At 40.1% G+C, this 24,815-nt stretch overlaps 1 protein-coding gene across 1 annotated transcript; it reads left to right on the top strand.

Annotated features, from left to right (window-relative positions):
* The first annotated feature begins 392 nt into the window (after positions 1 to 392).
* Positions 393 to 24,813, top strand: camk4 (calcium/calmodulin-dependent protein kinase IV). The gene is made up of 11 exons (XM_010900326.3): positions 393 to 832; positions 14,524 to 14,602; positions 14,705 to 14,767; positions 14,871 to 14,953; positions 15,268 to 15,340; positions 20,387 to 20,477; positions 20,710 to 20,784; positions 21,065 to 21,140; positions 21,782 to 21,908; positions 22,760 to 22,912; positions 23,287 to 24,813. The coding sequence occupies exons 1-11, from the start codon at positions 711 to 713 to the stop codon at positions 23,449 to 23,451; spliced, it is 1,107 nt and encodes a 368-aa protein (XP_010898628.1). The 5' UTR covers positions 393 to 710; the 3' UTR covers positions 23,452 to 24,813.
* The last annotated feature ends 2 nt before the right edge of the window (positions 24,814 to 24,815 follow it).

Genomic DNA, 24,815 nt, shown 5'->3' with positions numbered 1-24,815 from the left:
TTTGTATTTACATTTTGCGCAGCGTCCCAAACTTTTTGGAAACGGGGTTGTGTAACATCTTTCTTGATGTCTTGAAAATATGAAGATGTCACCATTAAGAATGTTAGCAACTGAGCTATAGTGTAGACTTATTTACATTTCCGTGATTTCCCAGTATTAAATATTTAACCCTGCAAGGGATGGGTCAACTTTTTGTGAATTATGCCGTAGATTTTTCATTTTGTTCGCGGGAACATAAACATTGCTATTATTTTCAAATTGTATTTCTATGTGAAAAGCGTCACAGATGGCGCGCTTGATTGTGATCACAGGTAAAGGTAACTCAGTATTTTTGGATGTTAAACCGGCGACAGTAAGACCCTGTAGAAACCATTTCGAATCAGCCTGTCTGCACCCCTGCCTTTCCTGAACATTGAGAGTGCAATATGGTAGCGAAACAGAGCTGCTGGCTGTGAATATGCGGTTAGGAGTAATTTCATTACTTCCGCTACACAGTCTTTCAAATGGTCTAAGAACTCCTATTACATTATTCCAAACAGCTTTGTTTTGCATTTTGCGCAAATTTTGAGAAGATAACGGTCTGGTGCGCGTCTCACACCTTCAAGGTATCCCACTCGCTTTTCTTCACACCACTGTAACTGAGTCGGGCTTTTAATCGCCGCTGGGGAGACGAGCTGTCAAGATACTTTAATCCGTCTGGATAGCTGGGGATGCTTAAAGTCACTATGCCCTCGTCCAGAGCTGGGGCATCTCCAGCTCCAGACTACTGGATAGATGGATCAAAGAAGGAGACACTGGCTGACTACTATGAGTTGGAGTCCGAATTGGGACGGTAAGCATGTCAGTCTGGGCTACTGTTTCTAGCCTAGCTTACTCAATTGTCATGTTTTTATCGCCTTGAGTCGAGTGCGGATTTGGTTGTTTTGATCTTTTTGTCTGACGTAATCTTTAGTAAGAAACACGATGTTCTGTGGCCACTTTTGCTGTTTCACAATGGAAAAGGAAATCTATACACACTTACCTACACAAAACTCAGAGTAACCACAATTTCCTGTTGTTGTTAAAAGATTATTTGACAATAACAATCCAAAAATGCATATACTTTTCGTCTAAATATTTGATATGCAGATTATTGATGAGGCTGTAATAGTACAATAATAATCAAATGTTGCTCAAGGATTTTTGAGGGGTTTGGCTTGAAACTGTGGGAGAACCCCTAAAAGTTCTCAGAAGAACCCCTTCTTAATGGTTCCTCAAAGAACCTTTTGAAAGGGGGTTGGCCGTTGACAGTTCTTTATCTAAAGGACATTTGATTAACAATTCTTTAAAATACATGTTTACATTTCCCCCTTGAAGAACTTCTAGGGATTCCCTCACAGTTTCAGTAAAGAACCCTAAAGGATCCTTTGAAACCCTCTTTTTTTTTAGAGTTTAATGTTTTATTGCCCATTTCCATCACTGGTAAAGTTAACTGCCTTTTTATTACTCTTTCCATTGCTTAAAATAAAACTGCTTATTGTCATGTTTATATAGCTGCTAATAAATCCCCCATCAGTGTTCCTTGTGATTCACACAATTTACATGCTGTTTTCATTTGAGATGCTCTGTGGATTCTACATCAGCAATGCCACTGTAAATAAATATCAGTAGCAAATGTTCATAGCAGATTATAACTATTATTTTAGTGGTCTGGTGACAACATGATTTTAATATTGTTGGTGCAGATTGGTGTATGTATTCCCCTTTAACCTTCTGTGTGTGAGATATGGTAACATGGCTGTGTTTCCGTTAAGGATTCCTTACATCATCATCTGTAATTTATCTGTTAGTCGTTAAAACGACATGTTGAGATGCGAAAGCTAAAGAAATGAAGATGAAGGATTGATCATGCATAGGCACTGCTTTAAAGCTCAGGCTCTGCTATCATGATCACATGAGAAGCACTCCCACTCCATATTCATAATGCCTAATGAATTGTATTATACAAGGCAGTCTGATCGCATCGGGACATCAGCTGCACTCGAGGATCTGCCACTGAGCCCTAATCAGGGATATGGGATGGAAAGAGAAGGATTCTAGTGCATAGAATCAGGGGGAATTAGAGTCTTCCAGAGATGGTTCCAGAACGGCCTGCTGCACGTGCTGTTGAAACGGGACAGCTGTCTGCTGTCGGTGGTGGACAGAAAGATGGTGCCCTGTGGATTCTGAATTAATTGGAGTTGATAATTAATTTAGGTGAGAGGCAGTAGATGATACAGTATTATACCTCAGCACAGAAAACAGAGACAACAGAGAAAATCAGATAGACCTCAATTTAATATATAAATAGAGAGATTTTTTTCACTATATTTTCAGGGATATTTATTTGAAAGAGAGAGTGCTAGGATAGAGGAGGGTATATTTGCTGAAAGGGAGCTGGATCCAAACCCATGCTGCTGCACTAAAAACAAAAAATGTATATTGTGGAAATGTTCATTTTGTTTCCATAATTCAAATCAAAAAGTGACACTCTCATATAGTCTAGATACATTACACATAAAGTGAAACATTTGAAGCTTTTTTTGTTTTAATCTTGATGATTACGGCTTACAGCCCATGGAAATCAAAAACCTGGGGAACTCAAAATATTAGAATAAAAAATGTATAATACAGAAATGTCAACCTGAGAAGAGCTCTAATCAGCTAATTAACTCAAAGCACCTGCATAAGTTTCCTAAGTATGTTAATTTATGCACTCAATACTTGGTCGGGGCAACTTTTGCACGAATTACTTCATCAATGCGGCGTGGCATGGAGGCAATCAGCCTGTGGCACTGCTGAGGTGTCGTGGAAGTCCATGTTACTTTGATAGCAGCCTTCAGCTTGTCTGTGTTGTTGGGTCTGCTCTATCTCATTTTCCTCTTGACAATACCCTATGGGGTTCAGGTCAGGCAAATTGGCCAGGTGCCAAGTCATGCTGGAAAAGAAAATCAGCATCTCCATAAAGCTTGTCAGCAGATGGAAGCCTGAAGTGCTCTAAAATCTCTTGGTAGATGGCTGCATTGACTCTGGACTTGATAAAACACATGGCACCCCAAATCATCACTGACTGTGGAAACGTCACACTGGACTTCAAGCAACCTGAATTCTGTGCCTTTCCACTCTTCCTCCAGACTCTGGGACCTTGATTTCCAAATGAAATGCAACATTTACTTTCATCTGAAGAGAGGACTTTGGACCACAAAGCAACAGTCCCCCACTAAGAAGCTCCCCCAAGTTCTTGAATCAGCTTTGCTTGACAATCCTCTCAAGGCTGCGGTCATCCCTGTTCCTTGTGCACCTTTTCCTACCACACGTTTCCCTTCCAGTCAACTTTCCATGAATATGCTTTGACACAGCACTCTGCAAACAGGCAGCCCTTTCAGCAATGACCTTCTGTGGCTTACCCTCCTCGTGGAGGGTGTCAATGAGTGTCTTCTGCATGAGCACAAAATTCACTTGGTCCACTTTGAGGCAGGTTCATCACAGCTTCAGTGGATTAAAACTTTTTTCTTGTAATACATGAGATGGGTATTTTCAGGCCTGTAGCTTTTTTATATCCATGGCTTTATTTATGAAGGTCAAAAGCCTTTTGTCTAATTTTTTTGTGTTTTCTTTGATGTTCCCCATGTAGGTGGACCTCTAATGAAAAATATGTATTGATTGAGAACATTGTTTGGTCATTCTACCTCAATTTAAGTTTGCTTTCACTTATTTTGTAGGTAAGATCACATTGACAAACAACAAAGATTTTTTTTCCGCCTTGGTAAAACGGTTGGGTGGAGTAGATTTAAGGTGATTTTGAGATTTATGGTTCACATGCTTATGTGAATTCAATTTTATTTATTCTGTTTTAACCCTAACCCAAATCTAAACTTCTACCATAACCAGTCTGAATGTACTTCTAAACTTAATATGTATATTTCCCCTGGACAAATGTTAAATAGAAAAGTCAGAACGTGATGGCTCTCCATATTACTCCAAAATAACCTAAAATGAGGCCAACATATTTTTTGCTGTCCGTGTTTGGAATGATCTGCAGAGCTCTTTGTCCCTGCACATTGATGCTTTGGCGCTTCTAGGAAGGTTTAAAGGCCTATTGGACCTTAGTTTTGAAGAATGTGTTTGCTTCTTAAACTCTTTATACACATTGTATGCTTTCATTGTTTTACATGTTGTATATTGGATAGTGTTAATGCAGGGTTCCCTCAAAAAAGGCATTAGTCTTAATGAGACTGCTCTATGTAAATAAGCATGAAAAAAGTGTTAATGTTAGTTTTTGACCAGACCAAATAATGTTAGGCCATCTGTTTAACGCCATTGATCTGAGCTGTTTTTATTTGCTAAAAAAACCAAATCAACTGAAGCAATTAGCTAGCCATTTCTTTTAAGAGCCTTTCTCATGATAGAAACCAACACTTCTGTGCCAGATGACTCTTACAGATGTCTGTCCCGCAAAGAAATTACTGGATTTCTGTCCCTCAAAGAAATTACCTTTATTTACTTTTTATCAGAACTAGACAGTTTTTTGCCAATTTTCTTCAAATGTATTAGCATCTCATTAAATCCTTGTTACTTTTTATTGTATTCATGTTAATTTGTAAATAAATGTGTGTGCGTGTGTGTGTGTGTCATGTATATTTGCATATACAGCTTTGGAAAAAATGAGGAGATGACTGCAAAATTAACAGTTTCTCTGTTTTTACTATTCATAGGTATGTGTTTGAGTAAAATTACATTTTGTTTTATTTTATAAACTACTTACAGTATTACTCTGGAATTCCAAGTAAAAATATTGTAATTTAAAGGATTTATTTGTAGAAAATAACAACTGGTCAAAATAACCAAAAAAATATTGTTTTCAGACCTCAAATAATGCGATGAAAACAAATTCATATTTTCAACAGCAAAATACTAATGTTTTAACTTAGGACGAGTTCAGAAATCAATATTTGGTGGGATAACCCAGATTTTTTATCACAGCTTTCATGCGTCTTGGCATGCTCTCCACCAGTCTGTCACATTGCTGTTGGGTGACTTTATGCCACTCCTGGCACAAATATCAAGTAGCTCGGCTTTGTTTGATGGCTTGTGAACATCCATCTTCCTCTTGATCAAATTCCAGAGGTTTTCAATGGGGTTCAGGTCTGGAGATTGGGCTGGCCATGACAGGGTCTTGATCTGGTGGTCCTCCATCCACACCTTGATTGACCTGTCTGTGTGGCATGGAGCATTGTCCTGCTGGAAAAACCAATTCTCAGAGTTGGGGAACATTGTCAGAGCAGAAGGAAGCAGGTGTTCTTCCAGGATAACCTTGTACTTGGCTTGATTCATGCGTCTTTCACAAAGACAAATCTGCCAGATTCCAGCCTTGCTGAAGCATCCCCAGATCATCACCGATCCTCCAAATTTCACAGTGGGCGCGAGACACTGTGGCTTGTAGGCCTCTCCAGGTCTCCGTCTAACCATTAGACAACCAGGTGTTGGGCAATGCTAACATTTTACTCATCAGAGAAGATGACCTTACTCCATTCCTCTAATGTCCAATCCTTATGGTCATTCTCAGTGACAAGTCTGTAGCTTTGTTGTCCCTAATGTCTGTTGCTTGACCTTGTTCTTATGAACCGCCATCTTTGACATTTTTAGGATGGAAGCAACCTGACGCTCACTGTATCCCACTGCCAGTAAAGCCAGAATTAAAACCTTCTTTTCCTCACTCAAAGCTTTTCTTTTCAACTCTTTTGTCATGCTGAATAGAGATTTCTTTATTCAAATGACCTTTGAGATACTACTTGCACTGTTTTTGCCATCCAGCTGGTCCTATTGAAAGATGATAGTGATGACCACAGCAGTGGTTTGTGTACTTTTCTTAGTTAAATTAGATTTGGTTCAGGTAATCACCTAATCAGTAACTCATTAAGTAAAATGAGGTGTGCCTGTGTTGGAATTGAACAGAAACTGGAATGGAATGGCTGCCATACATGTAGAGATGCTGATTTAAGATTAAAATTATGTGTGGTCTCTTAATTTTTTCCAGAGCTGTATAAGTGTGTGTGTGTGTATACATTCACATTTATCAAGACAATTTAAAATTTCTGCCCACATAAATATTTCAAAAGTTTTTTCAAGTGGCGTAAAACTTCTAGCATGTCTATCTCCTGGCATATTAAATGTGGAACATAGCATTTTCCATATCACATGACCTGTCCAAAGATAATTTTGTGCACTAGTAAATCAGCTAGGGCCCAGAATTTGTTCTGTTCAAATTCACATTCATAGTCCTAGTTATGCTATCACACACAGTAAAAGCTTTGTACTTTGGGGTGTTCTCAGTCAAGTCCAGAGTAAAGCTTCTGGGCACTAGTCTAAGCAGGCAGGCAGCAACCCCAGCTGAATGCATAATGTAGCTGAATGTAGCTCATCTAGTTCCTGAGGGGACCTGCAGCATCTCTGCTGGGATTACATAATGCTGTGTGTGTGTACAAAACTGAAACAGGAGCAGCTTGTGTAAGATACAAGACGACAGCATTGAGCTGCAACAGCATGGAGAGGCCTTAGTTCAATGCACTTGTGTGGTCGGTTTTGAAATGCTTGAGGGTTATTTTAATTTCATTCATCAGTCAAACTTATTAATATAAGTAATTATCTTTTTAAATTTTAGGCCGAGTTTGTTGTTATGTTCTTTAAATAGGGTTTATGGGTTATTTTCAGCTACATTTTCAGGTTTTTGTAATGTAAAAGAATGAGACAAATCATGTCAGAACTTTTTCCAATTTTAATGTGACCTATAACGTGAACTATTCAATTGAAAAACAAACTGAAATCTTCGAGGGGGAAAAATTAAAAATAAAAACATTAATAATAATAACTGGGGATGTGGCTGTGTTCAGAATTAACCAATCCCATTCAAACTCATGTTAAATAGAAGTCATTACAGAATGCCATCATTTAAAGTGACTCTAAAGTTCAGCTGTTCTAGTAGGATTTTCCTGACATTTTGTTAGTTGCATTTCAGAGCAAAAGCCAGGGTCCGCAGAGAGCTTCCAAAGCATCAGAGGGATCTCATTGTTGAAAGATATCAGTCAGGAAAAGGGTATAAAATAATTTCCAAAGCATTAGATATACCATGGAACACAATGAAGACAGTCGTCTTCAATTTGAGAAAATATGTCACAACAGAGACATTACCAAGAATTGGACGTCCCTCCAGAATTGATGAAAAGACGTGAAGAAAACTGGTCAGGGAGGCTGCCAAGAGGCTTCCTGTGTGCTACATGTGACAACAATCTCCCATATTCTTCATGTGAATGGGCTATGGGGTAGGGTGGCAAGACAGAAGCATTTTCTTACAAAGAAAAACATCCAAGCCCTGCTGAGGTTTGCAAAAACAAACATCAAGTCTCCCAAAAGCATGTGGGAAAATGTGTTATGGTCTGATGATACCAAGGTTGAACTTTTTGGCATAATTCCAAAAGGTATGTTTGGTACAAAAACAACACTGCACATCACCCAAAGAACACCATACCCACAGTGAAGCATGGTGGTGACAGCATCATGCTTTGGGGCTGTTTTTCTTCAGCTGGAACCGGGGCCTTAGTCAGGGTGAAGCTAATTATGAACAGTTCCAAATACCAGGCAATTTTGGCACAAAACCATCAGGCATCCATTAGAAAGCTGAAGATGAAGAGGAAGTTCACCTTTCAGCACAACAACGACCCAAAGCTCACATCCAAATCCACAAAAGCATGGCTTCACCAGAAGATGATTAACATTTTGGAATGGCCCAGCCAGAGCCCAGACCTGAATCAAATTGAACATCTGTGGGGTGATCTGAAGAGTGCTGTGCACAGGAGTTGTCCTCGCAATTTGACAGATTTGGAACGCTTTTGCAAAGATGAGTGGGCAAATATTGTCACGTGAAGATGTGCCATGCTAATAGACTCCTACCCAAAAAGACTGAGTGCTGTAATAAAATTAAAAGGTGCTTCAACAAAGTATTAGTTTAAGGGTGTGCACACTTATGAAACCAGGTTATTGTGAGTTTTAAATTTTTACCCCTCAAAGACTTCAGTTTGTTTTTCAATTGAATTGTTCACGTTATAGGTCACATTAAAGGTGGAAAAACATCTGGCATGATTTATCTCTTTGTCTCATTCTTTTACATCCCAAGAACCTGCCATTTTAACAGGGGTGTGTAGACTTTTTATATCCACTGTATGTTGTGTAAAGCCACATGATAAGTACATGTACATAGATAATGTTTGAGCATAACCTTAATAGGTGTTGATATTTTGTTTTAAACTTTGGGAATATTTATTATATGAACCATGGTTGTCGAGGCCTTGTTGATTTTGATTGTACAATCGCATTGTACATACATTGCCTTTGGAAATTATTCAGAATCCTTGACTTTCTCCTCAATTTATTGTATGGATGTTTTTGGCATCAATTTACATAGAATACCCCAAAATAACCCAACACATTTTTCTGCAAATCTGTGCTAATTTACTGAAAATGCTACAACCTGAAATATCTCATGGACACAAGTACTCAGACCCTTTATTCAGTACTTTGTTGAATCTCCTTTGGCAGCAAACACAGGTTCGGGTCTTCTTGGCTTTTCTTGTACTAGCTGGATTTGGGCAGTTTCTACTTTTCATCCTTATGGATCTTATCAACCTCTGTCCAATAGGCTGGAGAGTGTCAGTGAAGTACGATTTTCAGATCTCCCCACAGATGTTTAATGGGGATTTTAGTCCATGCTTTTATTCTACCATAAAGGCCTGATTGATTAAGCTCTGCAGAGATGGCTGTCCTTCTGGCAGGTTCTCCTATCTCTGCAGAGAAACTCTAAAGCTCTGTTAGAGTGGCCATTGGATTCTTGGACACCTTCCTGACCATGGCCCTTCTTGCCGGGTTAGTTTGACTGGCTAACAGCTCTGGGAAGAGTCTTGGTGGATGTGAACTTTTTACATTTCACAACGATTGATAGAGCCCACTGTGCTCCTGGGAACTTTCAGTGCTTTTGAATTTGCCTCAGATTGCCTCCAATCAAGTTCTAGAGACATCTAAAGGATGACCAAAGCACACACAATGTTCTATTTGGACCCTGAATGGCAAAGAGCCTGAATATTCATGCACATGAGATATTTCTCTTTCCCATTATGGGGTATTGTTTGCTGATGGAAAACAATAAAAAATAATATATTTAATCAATTCAAAAATAAGTCTATAAAAAAATAAATATGGAGAAAGTGAAGAGGTCTGTATGTTTAATTAGGCCTACTTCATTATGTTGTTCCTGTATATGTGAATGGATCTTGCCTGATTTTTTAGTCAAGCCAGTGTGGTTTCCAGGGCAGAATTCTATTACACAATTCAGAATGCAGATGTTCATTATTATCATTATCCCCTCTGTGACTGTGTCATTCTTTCCATATGCAGTTATCGCTACTCATCTAATTTGCAGCAGATTACACTGTTTGTAAAATAGATTTCTCCCGGTGAAAGACATGCACTGACATTTCAAACAATTGGCCTACTTTTATTCCTTCAGAAAAAAAAAAATCACACCAAAGTTACTGTTGCATTTGGCTGCATGTTAAATGTCAGCGTTTATGGGTAAAGCTATATAAGCTTTGGATGTTCATGTCCTGTTCTCAGTCTTGCTTCCTTTTGCAGATTTCCGCCCAGTGTGCCCATGCTGGTGTTTGTCTTGGTTCTGTGGGTGGATACGGTCCGCCCAGAATGATGACTACGATCCATTATAGTTGATTAGTGGAATTCATCACAGATGATCTGGGATGGAGCTTTCTGGCCTTGATGTAACCCAGCTGTTAGTTAAATTACCCCACAATTTAATCCCTTACTAAGAGCAAAAGTATTTGTGAATCTGATGATAGAAGTAACTAGTCCCTGTATGTTGGTGTCTTTGGGCGTGCGTGCCTACATGGGCAGGTGCGTCCGTCCGTCTGTCTGTCCGGATTCCAGCTAGCACACATTTGGTTACCATTTAGAATACTTTCCAAAGGAAGTTATATGTGGAAACCTGTAAAGCTCCTCCTAGGAACTAAAGTGTTCTACTTTGGATATGCAGATCTCTTTACAGCTTAGTAGATGTGCAGATTTCTGCAGCCTGTCGCAGTAGAGCTGAGTACTGAAACTGCTTTATTCTCAGGGATAAATGATCCAGGATCTCCACTCATCTGCCTCATTTTGAATGACTTGGGAAAGAAAGAATGATTGTCTGGCCTAGGGTTGAGAGGTCCAACACAATGCTGAATTATTCAAGTGTGAAGTTGTGGAATAAGAATGACAGAAGCATTGCATAGAGGTTTAATTGGGCAGTGGATGTATAAGGCGGATTATCACATGCCTTGTTGATTTAAAATGAGTGAATTGAACACATTTGTATTTTATTGAAGAGCTGACTGAAATATTTAGACATTTTGTCTGAGAGATACAAGGAAAAGAGAAAATGTCAAAATATGGTGCGTTCCTTTGTTTAGGTAAAAATCAGCATTGCCATTTTTTGGGAGGGTGTGTAATTTATTGATATGACCCCTTCACTTAATTGTATCAAGGCTTGTCTGTATTTGGAACTCTGCCTCTTCTGCTAGTGGATGACCTTTCCAATGTCATTACACGTTCTCTCATACATCATAAGGGAGTAGCCTGGGCCAACTCATTAATATAGATCCCTCTCTTCTGTAAGGCATTAAGATTTAATGATTTAATGAAATGAGGCATTGTAGACATTACTGGGAGGAGTGAGTAGAGATCACTAGGATGAGGTCATCAGTTCAGCCTGATAACGATTTAATGATGTTTGTTATGCTATTAGTGTTCATTTGATTCGTGTCATTTGCTCAGACAGGCTTGCGCCTTTGCCCTTCAGCTACTGTACACAACAATAGTGTACGGTCCAAGTCTGGCTTTTAATCTGAAGAATCACTCTCCTGGCTCTTAGATGTGGTTGTGGTCGGACTGAAGCTGAAAGCTGTCGTTCCAGCCTTATGTCTGTTCACATGGGCCTGCCTTCTGGGAATTTCCCACTGGCTTTGGATAAGTGAGAGATGGAGCCAGAAGAGGGAGAGAAGGTGTGGAAGAGAGAGAGAGAGAGGGAGGTAGAGAGAGGAAGACAGGTGTGGATGAGAGGCAGGGAAAGCGAGAGACTGTGTGGGAGCGGGAGGTAGGCAGAGAGATGTGTGGGTGGAAGAGAGAGAGAGCGGGGGTGAGAGAGGGGGAGAGAGAAGAGTGTTCTGTATTTCTGCAGTAATTGTTAGTATCGGGTTCTGGACACCTAATGAGAGCCAAGGCAATTTTCCTCAGAAGCTCCCCCTCTCTCTCTCTTCCCTCGCTCTCAGCCTCTTCCCTCGCTCTCAGCCTCTTCCCTCGATCTCAGCCTCTTCCCTCGCTCTCAGCCTCTTCCCTCGCTCTCAGCCTCTTCCCTCGCTCTCAGCCTCTTCCCTCTCTCCACTATCTATAAGCTGTGCAACCCCATTTGATTTCTTTGCAGAATGAAACTCTCAGAATGAACTCTCAGAATGAAACTAGCCTACGTTTTTATTTCCTGCCATACTACAGCACAAATCTATCCCTCACGTCAGCGTATTATTGCAACCTGTATTCTCACTGCAACCCTTTTTCTCCTTTAAACACATCTAAACTATCTAAACACCTATCTCCACTTCAACCCATTTGACAAAAGCGGGGTCATTTTGTCCATGTCATATGCATATGTGAAGTGCCATTATATTCAGGACATAGGCTACATATTTTTTCTACAGCCCTGTTTCATTTTCAACACCTGTACAATGCTGTGTAAAATGCAAATAAAAACAGAATGCAATGATGTGCTATTCATTCATTCCTGTATTTATGTGAAAATAGTACAAAGACAACATATGAAATGTTGAAACTGAGAAATGTTTTTGTTTTTGGAAAAAGACATGCCCATTTTGAATTTGATGCCAGCAACACGTTTCAAAAAAGTTGGGACAGGGGCATGTTTACCACTGTGTTGTATCCCCTCTTCTTTTAACAATACTCTGTAAGCATTTTAGAACTGAGGAGACCAATTGCTGTAGTTTTAAAAGTGAAATGTTTTCTCATTCTTGCTTGATATAGGATTTCAGCTGCTCAACAGTACAGTCTGCTTTGTTGCATTTTTGGTTTTCATAATGTGCCAAATGTTTTCAATGGGTGACAGCTCTAGTTCAGTCAGCCTGCAATAGAAAGTGTTGCCATGTCGAGATTCAAACCTGGGTCACCCACGTGAAAGGCTGTGTCATTAACCACTACACCACAGAGCTGTTTATTTGCCAGCTCTCAGTATAGCCTCTTGTCTATACTGACACCCGGCATTTATATATCTTGAACAAATCCTCTTTCACCATTGGCTGTTTTAATAGTTAATTGGCCATTCGTGAATGACATTAATATAGTTCAACTGACTAACGTTTCTTACTAAGTTTACCTCCACCACAAATAGCGTCTATGTTTGCTGTTTGCCACTGGCCATTTTAACAGCGTATTAGCCAGTAATAAGTTTTACCAGTATCTACTGACTTACTGGAATAGTCATAAGAATTTAGCAATTGCTAGCGAGTCTGCCAAAGCAATTTCATGGCATAAGAACGTGTTTGTCTATCCTGACCCAAAATGCATGTACGTATGTGTACTTCGAAAATCCACCAGAAATATAACCATAAACTGTTTTATTTCAGGCTTACTATAATGTAGATACTAACGGTTTTAGCCAGCGAAGTTTTCGCCCATACGGAATAATTCATAATGCATACCTCGCTTCATCTGCGAGGAGATGCGAACTCGGGACCTAAGTTCACAAGTCCGCTTCTCTAACCACTACGCTATTTAACTAGGGGTACTCAGTCAGTCACTCACTCAGTAAGAGACATTTGCTCTTCTTAACCGTCTCCACTGATGTAGTCCGGCAAAAAAGGCTTTCCCTGAAAACGACATTGTCTGGATGGCAGCATATGTTGCTCCATATCCTGTATATATTGATCAGCATTAATGGTGCCTTCACAGATGCCATGTGCACTAATGCGCCCCCATACCATCACAGATGCTGGCTTTTGAACTGTGTGTTGATTACAAGCCAGATTATCCCCCATCTCTTTAGTCCAAAGGACGCACATCCATAATTACCAAAAATAATCTCAAATTTTGATTTGTCAGACCACAGGACAGTTTTCCACTTCACCTCAGTCCATTTAAAATGAGCTTGGGCCTAGAGAAGGCGCTGGTGTTTCTGGATGTTGTTTATGGTTTCTTCTTTGCATGGTAGAGTTTTAACTTGCATTTGTGGATGCAGCAACATACTGTGTTCATAGACAATGTTTTCTGAAGTGTTCCTGAGCCCATGCAGTGATTTCCACTACAGAATCGTGTCTGTTTTAATACAGTGCCATCTAAGGGCCCGAAGATCACGGCCATCCAATATTGTTTTTCGGCCTTCTCCTTGATCCAAATGATGAGTTCCCCAAACTCTTTGTTGTACTATTTGCCTGCACAGTCTTTCACAGAATGGTGAAACCCTCCCCATTCTGTCTTCTGACAGACCCATCTTCTCTGAAATGATTTTTTAATACCCAATCATGTTAACTGACGTCTTGCCTGTTGACCTAATTCGTTGTGTGATATTCCACTAGGTTTTGTTTTTTAGCATTACACAACTTTTAGAGTATTTTGTTGCCTCTGTCCCAACTTTTTTTAAACGTGTTGCTGGCATCAAATTCAAATGGCACATGTTTTTCAAGAAACAATAAAATGTCTCAGTTTCAACATTTGATATGTTGTCTTTGTACCGTTTTCTATTTTATGTAGGGTTTAAATGATTTGCACATCATTGCATTCTGTTTTTATTTACATTTTACACAAACATTTTATAAACAGGGTTTTGGAAACAGGGTTGTAAATTCAAAGATGATGGTTTTGCTTTATAGCGTAGGAGTCGGCCACACAAGTGTCTCAATATGAGTCCTGATTAAGAATCAGATTCCCCCGGTCACACTATCATTTTCATTGTGACCATAGCCAGACAGCCAGACTGATCACGGATGGCCATACCTGCTTTGAGGCCTTTAATTACAGAATCAAAGTCAAACTAATTACCCTGAGCCTCTGGCCCAGTTAAATTATCCAGGCACCTCAAAAACATGACCATGCAAAAAATCCTGAAGGATTGCAAGCCTCATTGTCAGGCTTGAGTATGCCTGATGCACTGTATTGGCCTATGGAATTCTGGTGGAATTTGTCCACCTAGCACTCAGAGTACAATACCTCAGTAAAGATCCATTCTTCAATTTTGTTGGAAGAAATGCCCCACTTAGGAGTCAGAAAATGCTTTAGGCACCATGTGTAGCCATAATGGAAGTGAAAAAGAACTTCATCAAAGGCTGTTAACTATTTCCCGCGAGTCGACATCTCCCTGCCCACTTGACAGTTTCTGTCTTAACTGTGAATTCACTCTGTGTTTAGGGGAGCGACGTCCGTGGTGTGCAGATGTCGACAGAAGGGAACGCAGAAGCCGTATGCCGTGAAAACGCTAAAGAAAACAGTGCGTTCTCTCTGGATGTTTGTCATAAAGTCTTGGTAGAATATTTTTACCCAGAATGCAGCGGCCTCGTCTTTCTTTCTTAAATCTATTTTGTTCCTGCAGGTGGACAAGAAGATAGTGAGGACAGAGATAGGTGTTCTAGTTCGACTCTCTCACCCGAACATTGTGAGGCCTCTACAGATATTTGTGCTACTTATATAATGTAATCCACAACTGTTTTTTCATTATGAATGCTAAACTGACATGATTTTTTCTGTTCTTCTTTTAGATCAAACTAAAAGAGATCTTTGAGACCCCATCAGAGATCAGCCTGGTCTTAGAACTTGTGACTGGAGGAGAACTATTTGATAGGTTTGTTACCTGCATCGATGGTGTCTCACACACACATATACACACACACACACACACAATTTACTGTCCTTGTGGGAACCATAAACATTACACAAAAACCCTCTTAACCCTGAACTCCAAACTTTACCCTTAACCCTAATTCTTACCAAATCACCGACTGTGACTTTTACCCTAAACCTTACTTGAGTCTGAAAATGAACTCATCGGGACTGGTGATGTTTGGTCCCAACAAGTACAGTAAAAGATGTCTACGCACACACACACTCTTTGCCATTTGTCTGTTGTCAGAGTCCCAACATGTGTTATTCTCCCAGGGTGGTGGAGAAGGGATTCTACACTGAGAGGGATGCTGCTGATTCTGTCAGACAAGTTTTGGAAGCTGTCGCAGTGAGTTGACTTCCTTCCTCTGAAACGTGTCGAAAAGCAGCCTCATAAATGTCCAGAAAGCCCAAGAAATGCTGCAATGCCTCTTATGACCTGTGTAGCTGCTCTTTGCTCTACTGGTTTCCCCTAAAAACAAAGGAGCACTTATCAAAATCTTTTTGTGTAAACAAATCAAGTTTTAGAACGGCAGAAATTGATGATATTTTGATTTCACCACTGGCTCTCATGTAACTGAGTGTACCTCAGTATCTGACATCTGATTCACATGGCCCTTTGGGATACGTCTTGTTCCACGCGTTTTCACATTTCAATAAGCATCGCATTGCCACTGTCTTGTCAGTCATCCCCTTCCGCGCTCATCTGTTAGCAATTTTGCTGTTGTCAAGGAGATGAAATAGACACATTGGAATCAGCTGAGAATTCGGCGGTGTATTGACTTGACATGATGAAACAGCTGCTGTTTTCCTAAAGGGCTGGTGAGAAAAAAGCAGGGATTTCCACAGCCTCCACATCTTTTTGAAGTCTCCCTGTGTTCATTTGGAGAGATTAATTTACAGTGTTCATGGCCACTTCGCAAATGGCGGCAAGGTTCTGGAATCTGTCTGTCACGATGAAAACCATTTAAATATCTAGCTAGCGTCCCATTATAGCATGTTTGTAGCATCATGCCAATTTCACTGGCACATATTAGGCGCAATTCTGTGACAGATTTTAATATTTTCTATTCTTATTTGGTGTTATCCTAGTGTTGCAATATGTTGATTATTTTGTACATATGCTATGCTGTGCTTAAGTTTCTTTTACTTCAAAGATAGTATTATGCAAAATATTTTACATTGACGATTTACATATTTGGACATATGAAAAGGTTATCATCACTTTAACACTTGACATACAACCCTGTTTCCAAAAAAGTTGGGACGCTGTGTAATATTTAAAAAACAAAATACAATGATGTGCAAATCTTTATCCCTATACTTAAGTTGAAACTGAGAAATGTTATGGTTTTTGAAAAAAATTATGCCCATTTTGAATTTGATGCCAGCAACACATTTCCAAAAAGTTGGGACAGGGGCATTTTTACCACTGTGTTGCACCAACTCTTCTTTTAACAACACTCTAGTGTTTGGGAACTGAGGTCACCAATTGCTGTAGTTTTGAAAGTGGAATGTTGTCCTATTCTTACTTCCTATAGGATAACAGCTGCTCAACAGTTTGCAGTCTCCTTTGCTTTATTTGTCATTTTATAATGCACCAAGTGTTTTCAATAAGGGACAGCTCTGGACTGCAGGCAGGCCAGTTTAGCACCCATACTGTTTAACAACAAAGCCATGCTGTTGTGATACGTGCAGAATGTGGTTTGCCATTTTCCTGCTGAAATTAGCAAGGCCTTCCCTGAAAAATATGTCATCTGGATGGCAGCGTATGTTGCTCCAAAACCTGTATATATTTTTCAGCATTTATGGTGCCTTTACAGAAGTACAAGTCACCCATACCATGTACACTTATGCACCCCCATACCATCATCAGTTTTTACTTGCATTTGTGGATACAGCGACATACTTTGTTCACAGACAGTTATTTTCAGAAGTGTTCCTTTGGCCATTCAGTGATGTCCACTACAGAATCATGTCTGTTTTTAATGCAGTGCCGCCTGAGGGCCTGAAGAGCGTGGCCATCCAATAATAGTTTTCGCCCTTGTTCCTTGCATACTGAGATTACTCCAGATTCTCTGAATCTTTTAGTGATATTTTGTACCATAAATTATGAGATCCCGAAACTCTTTGTGATACGTTATTCTTGAATTGTGGGACTATTTGCCCGCGCAGACTTTCACAGAGTGCTGAACCCCTCCCCATCCTCACTTCTGACAGACCCAGTGATCTTTTAATACCCAATCATGTAACTGACTTGTTACCAATTGGCCTAATTAGATGTGTGATCTTCCACAATGTAAATTTTTTTTTCTTTCCCCTACGTTTCTAATCTTTTGGTAGCTCTGTCACAGCTTTTAAAAAATGTGTTGCTGGCATCAAAAAAAAAGTGAGCATGAATTGCATTCTGTTTTTCTTTACATTTTACACAGTGTCCCAACATTTTTGGAAATATGGTTAAAAGAAGGTGACATCATTTATCAAAAAATAAGGACACCCGTAGATTCAAAAGCCGGTGTAACCCCTTTGGCTGAAAACTTAATGTAGCCAATTATTTTACTTATCAGTCTCTTATAGTTTTGGCCCACTATTCTTTACAGTTCTGCTTCAACTGTGTCATATTTGAGGGTTTTATTGCATGAACGGCCCACACAGTTTTTCGATAGGATTGAGATCTGGGCATTCACGCAAACTTTTCTCCATTTGTAGATGATTGTTCGGACAGTGGAATTATGTACTTTGAATTGCTTGGAAATAGCTTTGTAACCCAGACTCATGGGCTTGAATAATCTTTCTTCTGAGGGCCTGTGATTGGTATTTTGATCTTGGCATGCTGTGTATTGCTGTGTATTTTTCACATGTCAGTAGAAATTCAACTTCCAAAATGTTGGCACCCTTGATGAAGATCATAAAAAAGGGTTATATCTAATCAACAACACTGTAAAATAGCTATATTGTAATTTTCCATCATGTGGAAAATATTTTACTTTATTAATGATTTAAGGGAATCAACCACCTTTTTAAATTACTTTGTGCTCCTTCCTCTTCCAAGGACAATGGCACAGAGCATTTTGCTACATTTTATGAAATTGGAGAAAATGTTCGAAGGGATCTCCGACAAATCCAGATCCAGTCATTCCATATCATTGAGATCCTTCAGTCTACGCTTATGGACTGCCTGCTTCATTTCAAACAACATGTTAAATGGCATTCAAATGGCTTTAAAATTAAGGGGACACCTAAATCACAAATCGGATCTTGATGAACGAAGTACACTGCTCAAAAATCTTTATGGAACACTTCATTCCTACACTAGAGGATGTTCATGGTGTCTGTTTCTGACTGTTTGGTCAGAAACATTCACACCAGTAGCCCGCTGGAGGTCATTATGTAGGGCTCTGGCAGTGCTCCTTCTGTTCCTTCTCGCACAAAGGAGCAGATACCTGTCCTGCTGCTGGATTGATGCCCTTCTACAGCCCTGTCCAGTTCTCTTTGTGTAACGACCCATCTCCTGGTATTTCTTCCATCCTCTTGAGACTGCACTGAGAGACACAGCAAACCTTCTTGCGACGGCACATATGGATGTGCCATCCTGGAGGAGCTGGACTGCATGTGCAACCTGAATAGGCTGCAGGTACCGCCCCATGCTACCAGTATTGACAAGGACACTAGCAAAGATTCAGTCAGGAAGGAGAGAGCAATGAAACCACCTGCAAAACCATTCCTATTTTGGGGGTTGTCTTGCTTTTGGTTCTCCAATGCACCTGTTGTCACTTTCATTTGCACCAAAACAGGTGACATTGATTCATAATCGAATATGCTTCCCAACTGGACAAATTGATATCTCTGAAGTTTAATTAACTTGGTGTTATACTGTGATGATTACATGTTCCCTTAATTTGTATGAGCAGTGTATTTGTATATTTATATTGGTAACAGGATATTTGGATAAAAAATCTGGTTGCCAATGCCAAGAGGCATAAACATTTACTTGAAATTGCAGGTGAGAGTCTATAAGCACAGACAGATGGATCTCAAGAATCAGGAAATATTCTCTATCAGGGAATGGGCTACGATCCGCGTTCTCCAATCTCATAAAAAATTCAAGGAAAAGGCTCTGTGCTCTTATGCTTGCAAGGGGAGGGTGCACAAAGTACATAACACAATGATGCTAAACATTTTTACAGTTAATATTTAAAAATATATTTATATATATTATTTATAAAAACAAACAAAATATATTTTATTTTATAAAAATAGTTTATTTTTTTAGGTGACTACATGCTGCAATGATATCTTCCTCAAAGGCCAGATAAAATGACGAGCACCTCTCGGGTTTTTTACTTTCTGTGGGTCACAGTTGGTGAGAACTGGCAGCTGCTTCGTTGGCTCACACTGCTGCACCGTGGCCCATTTGGCCCAATACTTTCATGTGGTTCCATGGCAGACGTGGGAGATCTGGGACGTATGTGCTGGTGGGGGCTATCTTCCCTCAGTCTCTTCTTCCCCTTCATCCCACATTCCGCTCGCCAGTTGAAAGAGGACATATCTGTGTCAGCTCCGTAGAGAATTGTGCAGGAGAGGAGAAGTCCCCTCTGACATCCGGGGGCGATTATACCGCCGGGTTTTCACGATGCATTGTGTCGGGGAAGAAAAGGATGCCTTCGTTCACTGAACAAGGTCTTTTCGACGCAGCCATTCCAAAGGAGGAACTATGTCTTTCGTTGCGTAACGGGGACGGCTCATTCAGTGCGAATCTTGATTCTTTGAAATGTCATGTCAGTCTGTTGGAAAGTGGTTTTCCTTTTATGATTTTACATAAGAAAAGATTTGCACGAACTCCCACTTGCAGCTGACGTAAAGTTGCACAATATGTTTTAAGACAATGAGCTTTAGATGCAAGTGTAGGTCTATACTATGTAATCCATTGTTTTCCCTATATCCAATGCCACCTTGTGATCATAATGGACGGCTTCATCAAGGTAGCAGTAGCTGCCTGCTGTTTCTGTAGCCGGGCAGACTTCCAAGCCCCGCGTTGCCATGTTTGATGAGTTACCGTGGTAACCCAGGTGAAAGTACTTGCACAACCCGAGAATAGTTTAAAACATAAACACCACTATGCACAGCGCCATAACATTGCGCATTTTAGTAAAGCACAGCTCTGAGTTGAACACGATATCGCCAAAGTTAAAAAGATAGCTTAAGGGCGCGTTTTGTTTACAAGGAGAGAATTTTCAGCTTCGTGCCTCTGGAAAAGCTACGGCAGAGTAATCCAGCCGGACTGAATCTCAGAATCCCCCACCCGGGTCACTTCTCACCTCCAGATAGGTCAGTCAATACGTGTGTAGGAGTCGGTGTGGCTGTCTTGTTAACGTGTGTCTTTGTTTCTGGTTAGTACCTGCATGAAAACGGCGTGGTGCACCGAGACCTGAAACCCGAGAATCTTCTATACGCCACCTCAGCACCAGATGCTCCCCTCAAAATAGGTGGGTGGTTAATACACTGAGGGATTCGCCCTGCTTCTCCCAGAGAACATCCCTTAAGCCTGTCCAGACTTTCCTGCTGTCAGATACAGAGCTGACTTATGCAGAGATAACTGGGGAATCAATTCCAACAGTCTATATCATTATTTTCTGTTCGTTTATTCTGATACCAGATGGTGACTTAGAAAGTGGAATCACATCTACTGTAGCTCTTGTTGTTTCTTTACTTTTGCAGCTGATTTTGGTCTGTCAAAGATTATTGATGATCAGGTCACGATGAAGACAGTTTGTGGTACACCAGGATACTGCGGTGAGTTCTAAGCTGCGTCTGCAATTCTGTTTCATTTCAGACAACAGGTTTTTATTGTCTTGGCCGTACATGCTTTTCTGGACGGATTTTCATATAACAGATATACTGCAAGGACTACCCGCGTCTGTTCATCCTTGGATAAATAATTACTGCAAAATAATTCCTTACTTTGCTTTCAACTGCCTCTTTCTCTCCCCCTTTTGCTGTAATTCATACCCCCTCCACCCTGCGCTTGTCCTTTGGTCTTTCACCCTCCCTCCCTATCTCTCCTCCCATCCAGCCCCAGAGATCCTGCGAGGATGTGCCTATGGCCCTGAGGTTGACATGTGGTCGGTGGGAGTTATTACGTACATCTTGTGAGTGACACCAGCCGCTAAAAACATTTACTTGAACCCAGAACCACATCACTGAAAAGACGTCAGATAATTTTGACACCAGCAGTTGTGTTTTATGTGCGAGTAATAATGAGGGAAGAAAGGCATGTTCTTTTGATAAGAGGTAACCCGGCCCTTTTTAGTTTGTATTTTCAGTCTATTTTGGATTCTCAATCAGGAGTGTTGATGCATTCCAGTTTCACAGTGTCGAGTGTTTTTTGTTCACCACGTATTGCTGTATATATAAATACGTGGGCGTGAGTTTGCTATTAAACCAACAGCTAGGTAATAGTAGTGAAAATGCAACTAACAGTGTTCAGAAAAATCTATGGTTTACAGATTCACTAATAACTAATGTATTACAGATTTACTATCTAAAATTAAACCGTAAAAAATGACATTTTGAAAGCATATCCGTCTAGGGGATTGGTTCAGGTTTCTTATGTTGTCCTATTTTGAAAGGCTAACCTTGCGAGAAGTGTCAGGAATATTGGATCACCAACAGAGTTGTAATTTAGGACCCCGTCGGCTGTCATTACCTTTCAGACTGTGCCAGCCAGTCAATCAATAGACAAGACGGGTCGGTGGTTGATGTATACCTCATTTTTCATCCTGCCTGACAGGCTATGTGGATTTGAACCATTCTTCGATGAAAGAGGGGACCAATACATGTTCAAGAGGATCCTCAACTGTGAATATGAGTTTGTCTCCCCCTGGTGGGACAATGTCTCCATCAATGCCAAGGACCTGGTGAGATTCATTTAATGTTACAAGGGATCCCTAGGTTACCATTTATGTGTAATATTTGCAGTCAAGTCACTTCCAGAGCAACTTTTAGTGCACATGTTCTTCTATCTAAAAGAGGATTAAACACAACTTCACGATTTACAGTCACGTTTTCATTAACCGTTTCAGATTTAAGCGCCCAAAATGTATCTCACGTTAATGCACGATGCAACGCAATGCCATGCGTAAATGTAGACGCTACTTTGGGTAGCAGAACTCATCTGTTTAATTTTTTTTTAGCTAATTTAGTATGCTTGCTGCCTGAACTGACATATTAAGTAGAATTAATTTATCAACCAGCAGTGTAGTTGCATAATATAGCGTACCCAGTAGTTCTACTAACCAGCAAGAGGGTTCAACTCCTTGTTAGACCATGGGTTAGCTAGCGTATGGTCGCTGATTGGGTCTTTACATTGGTCAAGCGAAATGTTTCCTAGGTTAAAGGTCAGTTGCTATACACAGTACATGTGTCTGATGGTAAAATGATATCTATACAATGGAGGTTAACATTGTCTAGGGTGTTCTATGCCGCTGCCTCTGGGTGCACATGTACTGCAGAACCATGGGTTCAAACCTCCCCACTGCTCTGTTGGCAAAAATCTCCCTAATTCCACACCGTCTCTTAAATAAAGCACCAAATGCCCCTAATCATTTTACGTGCGTGTAGCTTCTACATTTTGTTTCTTTTCTGCTCATTCTGAATCAGACTGCCTTGTGATGGGCGACTAAAACCTGCATTAACGGCATCTGAGCAATGAATTTAGACTCTCAGTGACCCAGTTGCTAACCGTATGCGATGTTCTGCCGGTCCTTAGGTGAGAAAGCTGATTGTCCAGGATCCAAAGAAGCGGCTGACAACCTTGCAAGCTCTGCAGCACCCTTGGGTGACTGGGAAGGCAGTTAACTCAGCCCATATGGACACTGCTCAGAAGAAACTGCAGGAATTCAATGCACGTCGAAAACTCAAGGTAGCTACAAACACCAAGGACTCTCAATAGGGGGCTCTACCATGGTACCAAGTCTAATTCATTAATCTCACCATTTTAAAGGTCTCAGTGTTCTTTGTCTGCTTGTGTCCAAATCCTTTAATTGAACGTGTTTGGAATTTATGGTTATGCATTATATTATTTATGTATGGTTCTGTATTTTTCGACAGTATTTATGGTTAATTAAGAGTAACCTGTTGGTCTCACTGTTGACTTGGACACAAGCCTGTTGGTCTGTGAGACCTGTTGGTCTCACTGTTAAAATAAAGGTTTAATCTGCATAGCCAGAGTGGGCCTGTACGTTCATCCTTGACTGTCAGTGAGTGAAGTACAGTGTACTGTTTGTCTGCTGACAGGCTGCAGTAAAGGCTGTCGTGGCCTCATCACGGTTAGGCAGCGCCGGCAGTCATGGTAACACAGACAACAGCAAGAACGGCAACTGCAACAACTCTGCCAATCAGAAAGAGGCTCAAGAGGAGCAGCCTCGGAACGACCAGTCCCAGATCCAGGAGGGATCCTAACTGGATGTTGTCCCTCTCACCCTGTGAAAGCATTCTACCATTCTACCCTTCTTTTGGACCAGTATAGTGGCTAAGATAAACATTGTGGTCTTACCTCTTGTACTGGGATACGCTGCCTGGCTTTAATGCATGTGACTGATTTATTAAACCATGTACAAACTTATTGACTCAGCACAATGAAAAACAACTTGCCTACAAGTATTTTACCTACATGTGTAATCAGAGATGACCACTACGCATGTCCATTTCATAACTCTTACAACACGTAGCTTCACAGGATGGCTTATCTCTTCCATTACATCATGCCATTACCTCGAAACGGATTCCAAGTGTTCACACACTTTTGCCAGTTTATGAATGAATGATACAATTGGCAGATTAAGGATATAGGCCATTATGTGTTCTGGTTTGCTTCACGCTGCTTGGAGGCTGAATAAAATCTAATCTAGAAAATCGATTTGGGATGATTTGCAATACTGGCCGGCTACTACATTACCTGTTCGGAAAACGGGCAGGACACATTTTTCACATGGTCATAAAGAAAATGTATTACAACTTCTAAGGAGAATGCCTTATTGTATCTTATTAACTGGATTTTACACTCCATTTTTAAGAAATATTTCATATATTGTTAAGAATTAGATTTAAAAAAAAAGTTAAGTAAAAAAAACAACAATTGCACAATGATTGTACTCAAATTTTCAAAGACATTGTTATTTTGTGGTGTAGTGTTATTTTATCATGAAAAACCTTTCACTTTTTTATACTTAAATATGTTCCGTAGAACTGAAAAGGCACTCCAGTTTTTTATTGCCAAATACTTAATTTGCTATGGAAATGGATGACTAGGAACAGGACTCTGTGCCAAAAATTGGTTAGGGCTTTATTTGATAATATGCCTACACTATTAAATACAATGGAAGAGGCTGTTCTCTTCATGCAAATACTTCTGTCTCATTAACTCATCAACTGACATGCCTTGTAGTGAAATGTTTTTATAAATCTACAAAGAAAAAGGTTTGTTGCATAATGAATTTTAGCATGCTTTTGCCTGCAGTATAAAGGAATGTAGTGGATAATGAAATCCATTCATTAAGGTTTGTTCTTTTGCATGTAGGAATGTTGAATTGAAATGCTGCGGTTGTTTGTAAAGGTGCACAATAATTAAATAACATCACATGACATAAATGTGTGTTAGACAGTGACATATTAGAGGCTTCCTGAAGGCCACAACACGTCAACTTGGTATTCATTTTATATGCTCAAGGGAACATTCAGTAATTTAATGTTGTCTAAAAAGTGTTACCTTTAGGATGGATTTGGTATGAAATGCAGGATTACAAATAAAACAATATGAAGTGATG

This window comes from Esox lucius, chromosome 14, assembly GCF_011004845.1.
Source record: "Esox lucius isolate fEsoLuc1 chromosome 14, fEsoLuc1.pri, whole genome shotgun sequence".
NCBI lineage: Eukaryota > Metazoa > Chordata > Actinopteri > Esociformes > Esocidae > Esox > Esox lucius.
Note: the sequence above shows the minus strand (reverse complement) of the source record. Positions and strands in the feature narration are given on the sequence as shown.

Bases quoted from the DNA above. Each gene is read 5' to 3' on its own strand.
- camk4 (XM_010900326.3), top strand. From the start codon at position 711: ATGCTTAAAGTCACTATGCCCTCGTCCAGAGCTGGGGCATCTCCAGCT. The intron at 14,768-14,870 runs GTGAGGCCTCTA...TTCTTCTTTTAG, and splicing joins GACTCTCTCACCCGAACATT to ATCAAACTAAAAGAGATCTT. The intron at 20,785-21,064 runs GTGAGTTCTAAG...CCTCCCATCCAG, and splicing joins TGGTACACCAGGATACTGCG to CCCCAGAGATCCTGCGAGGA.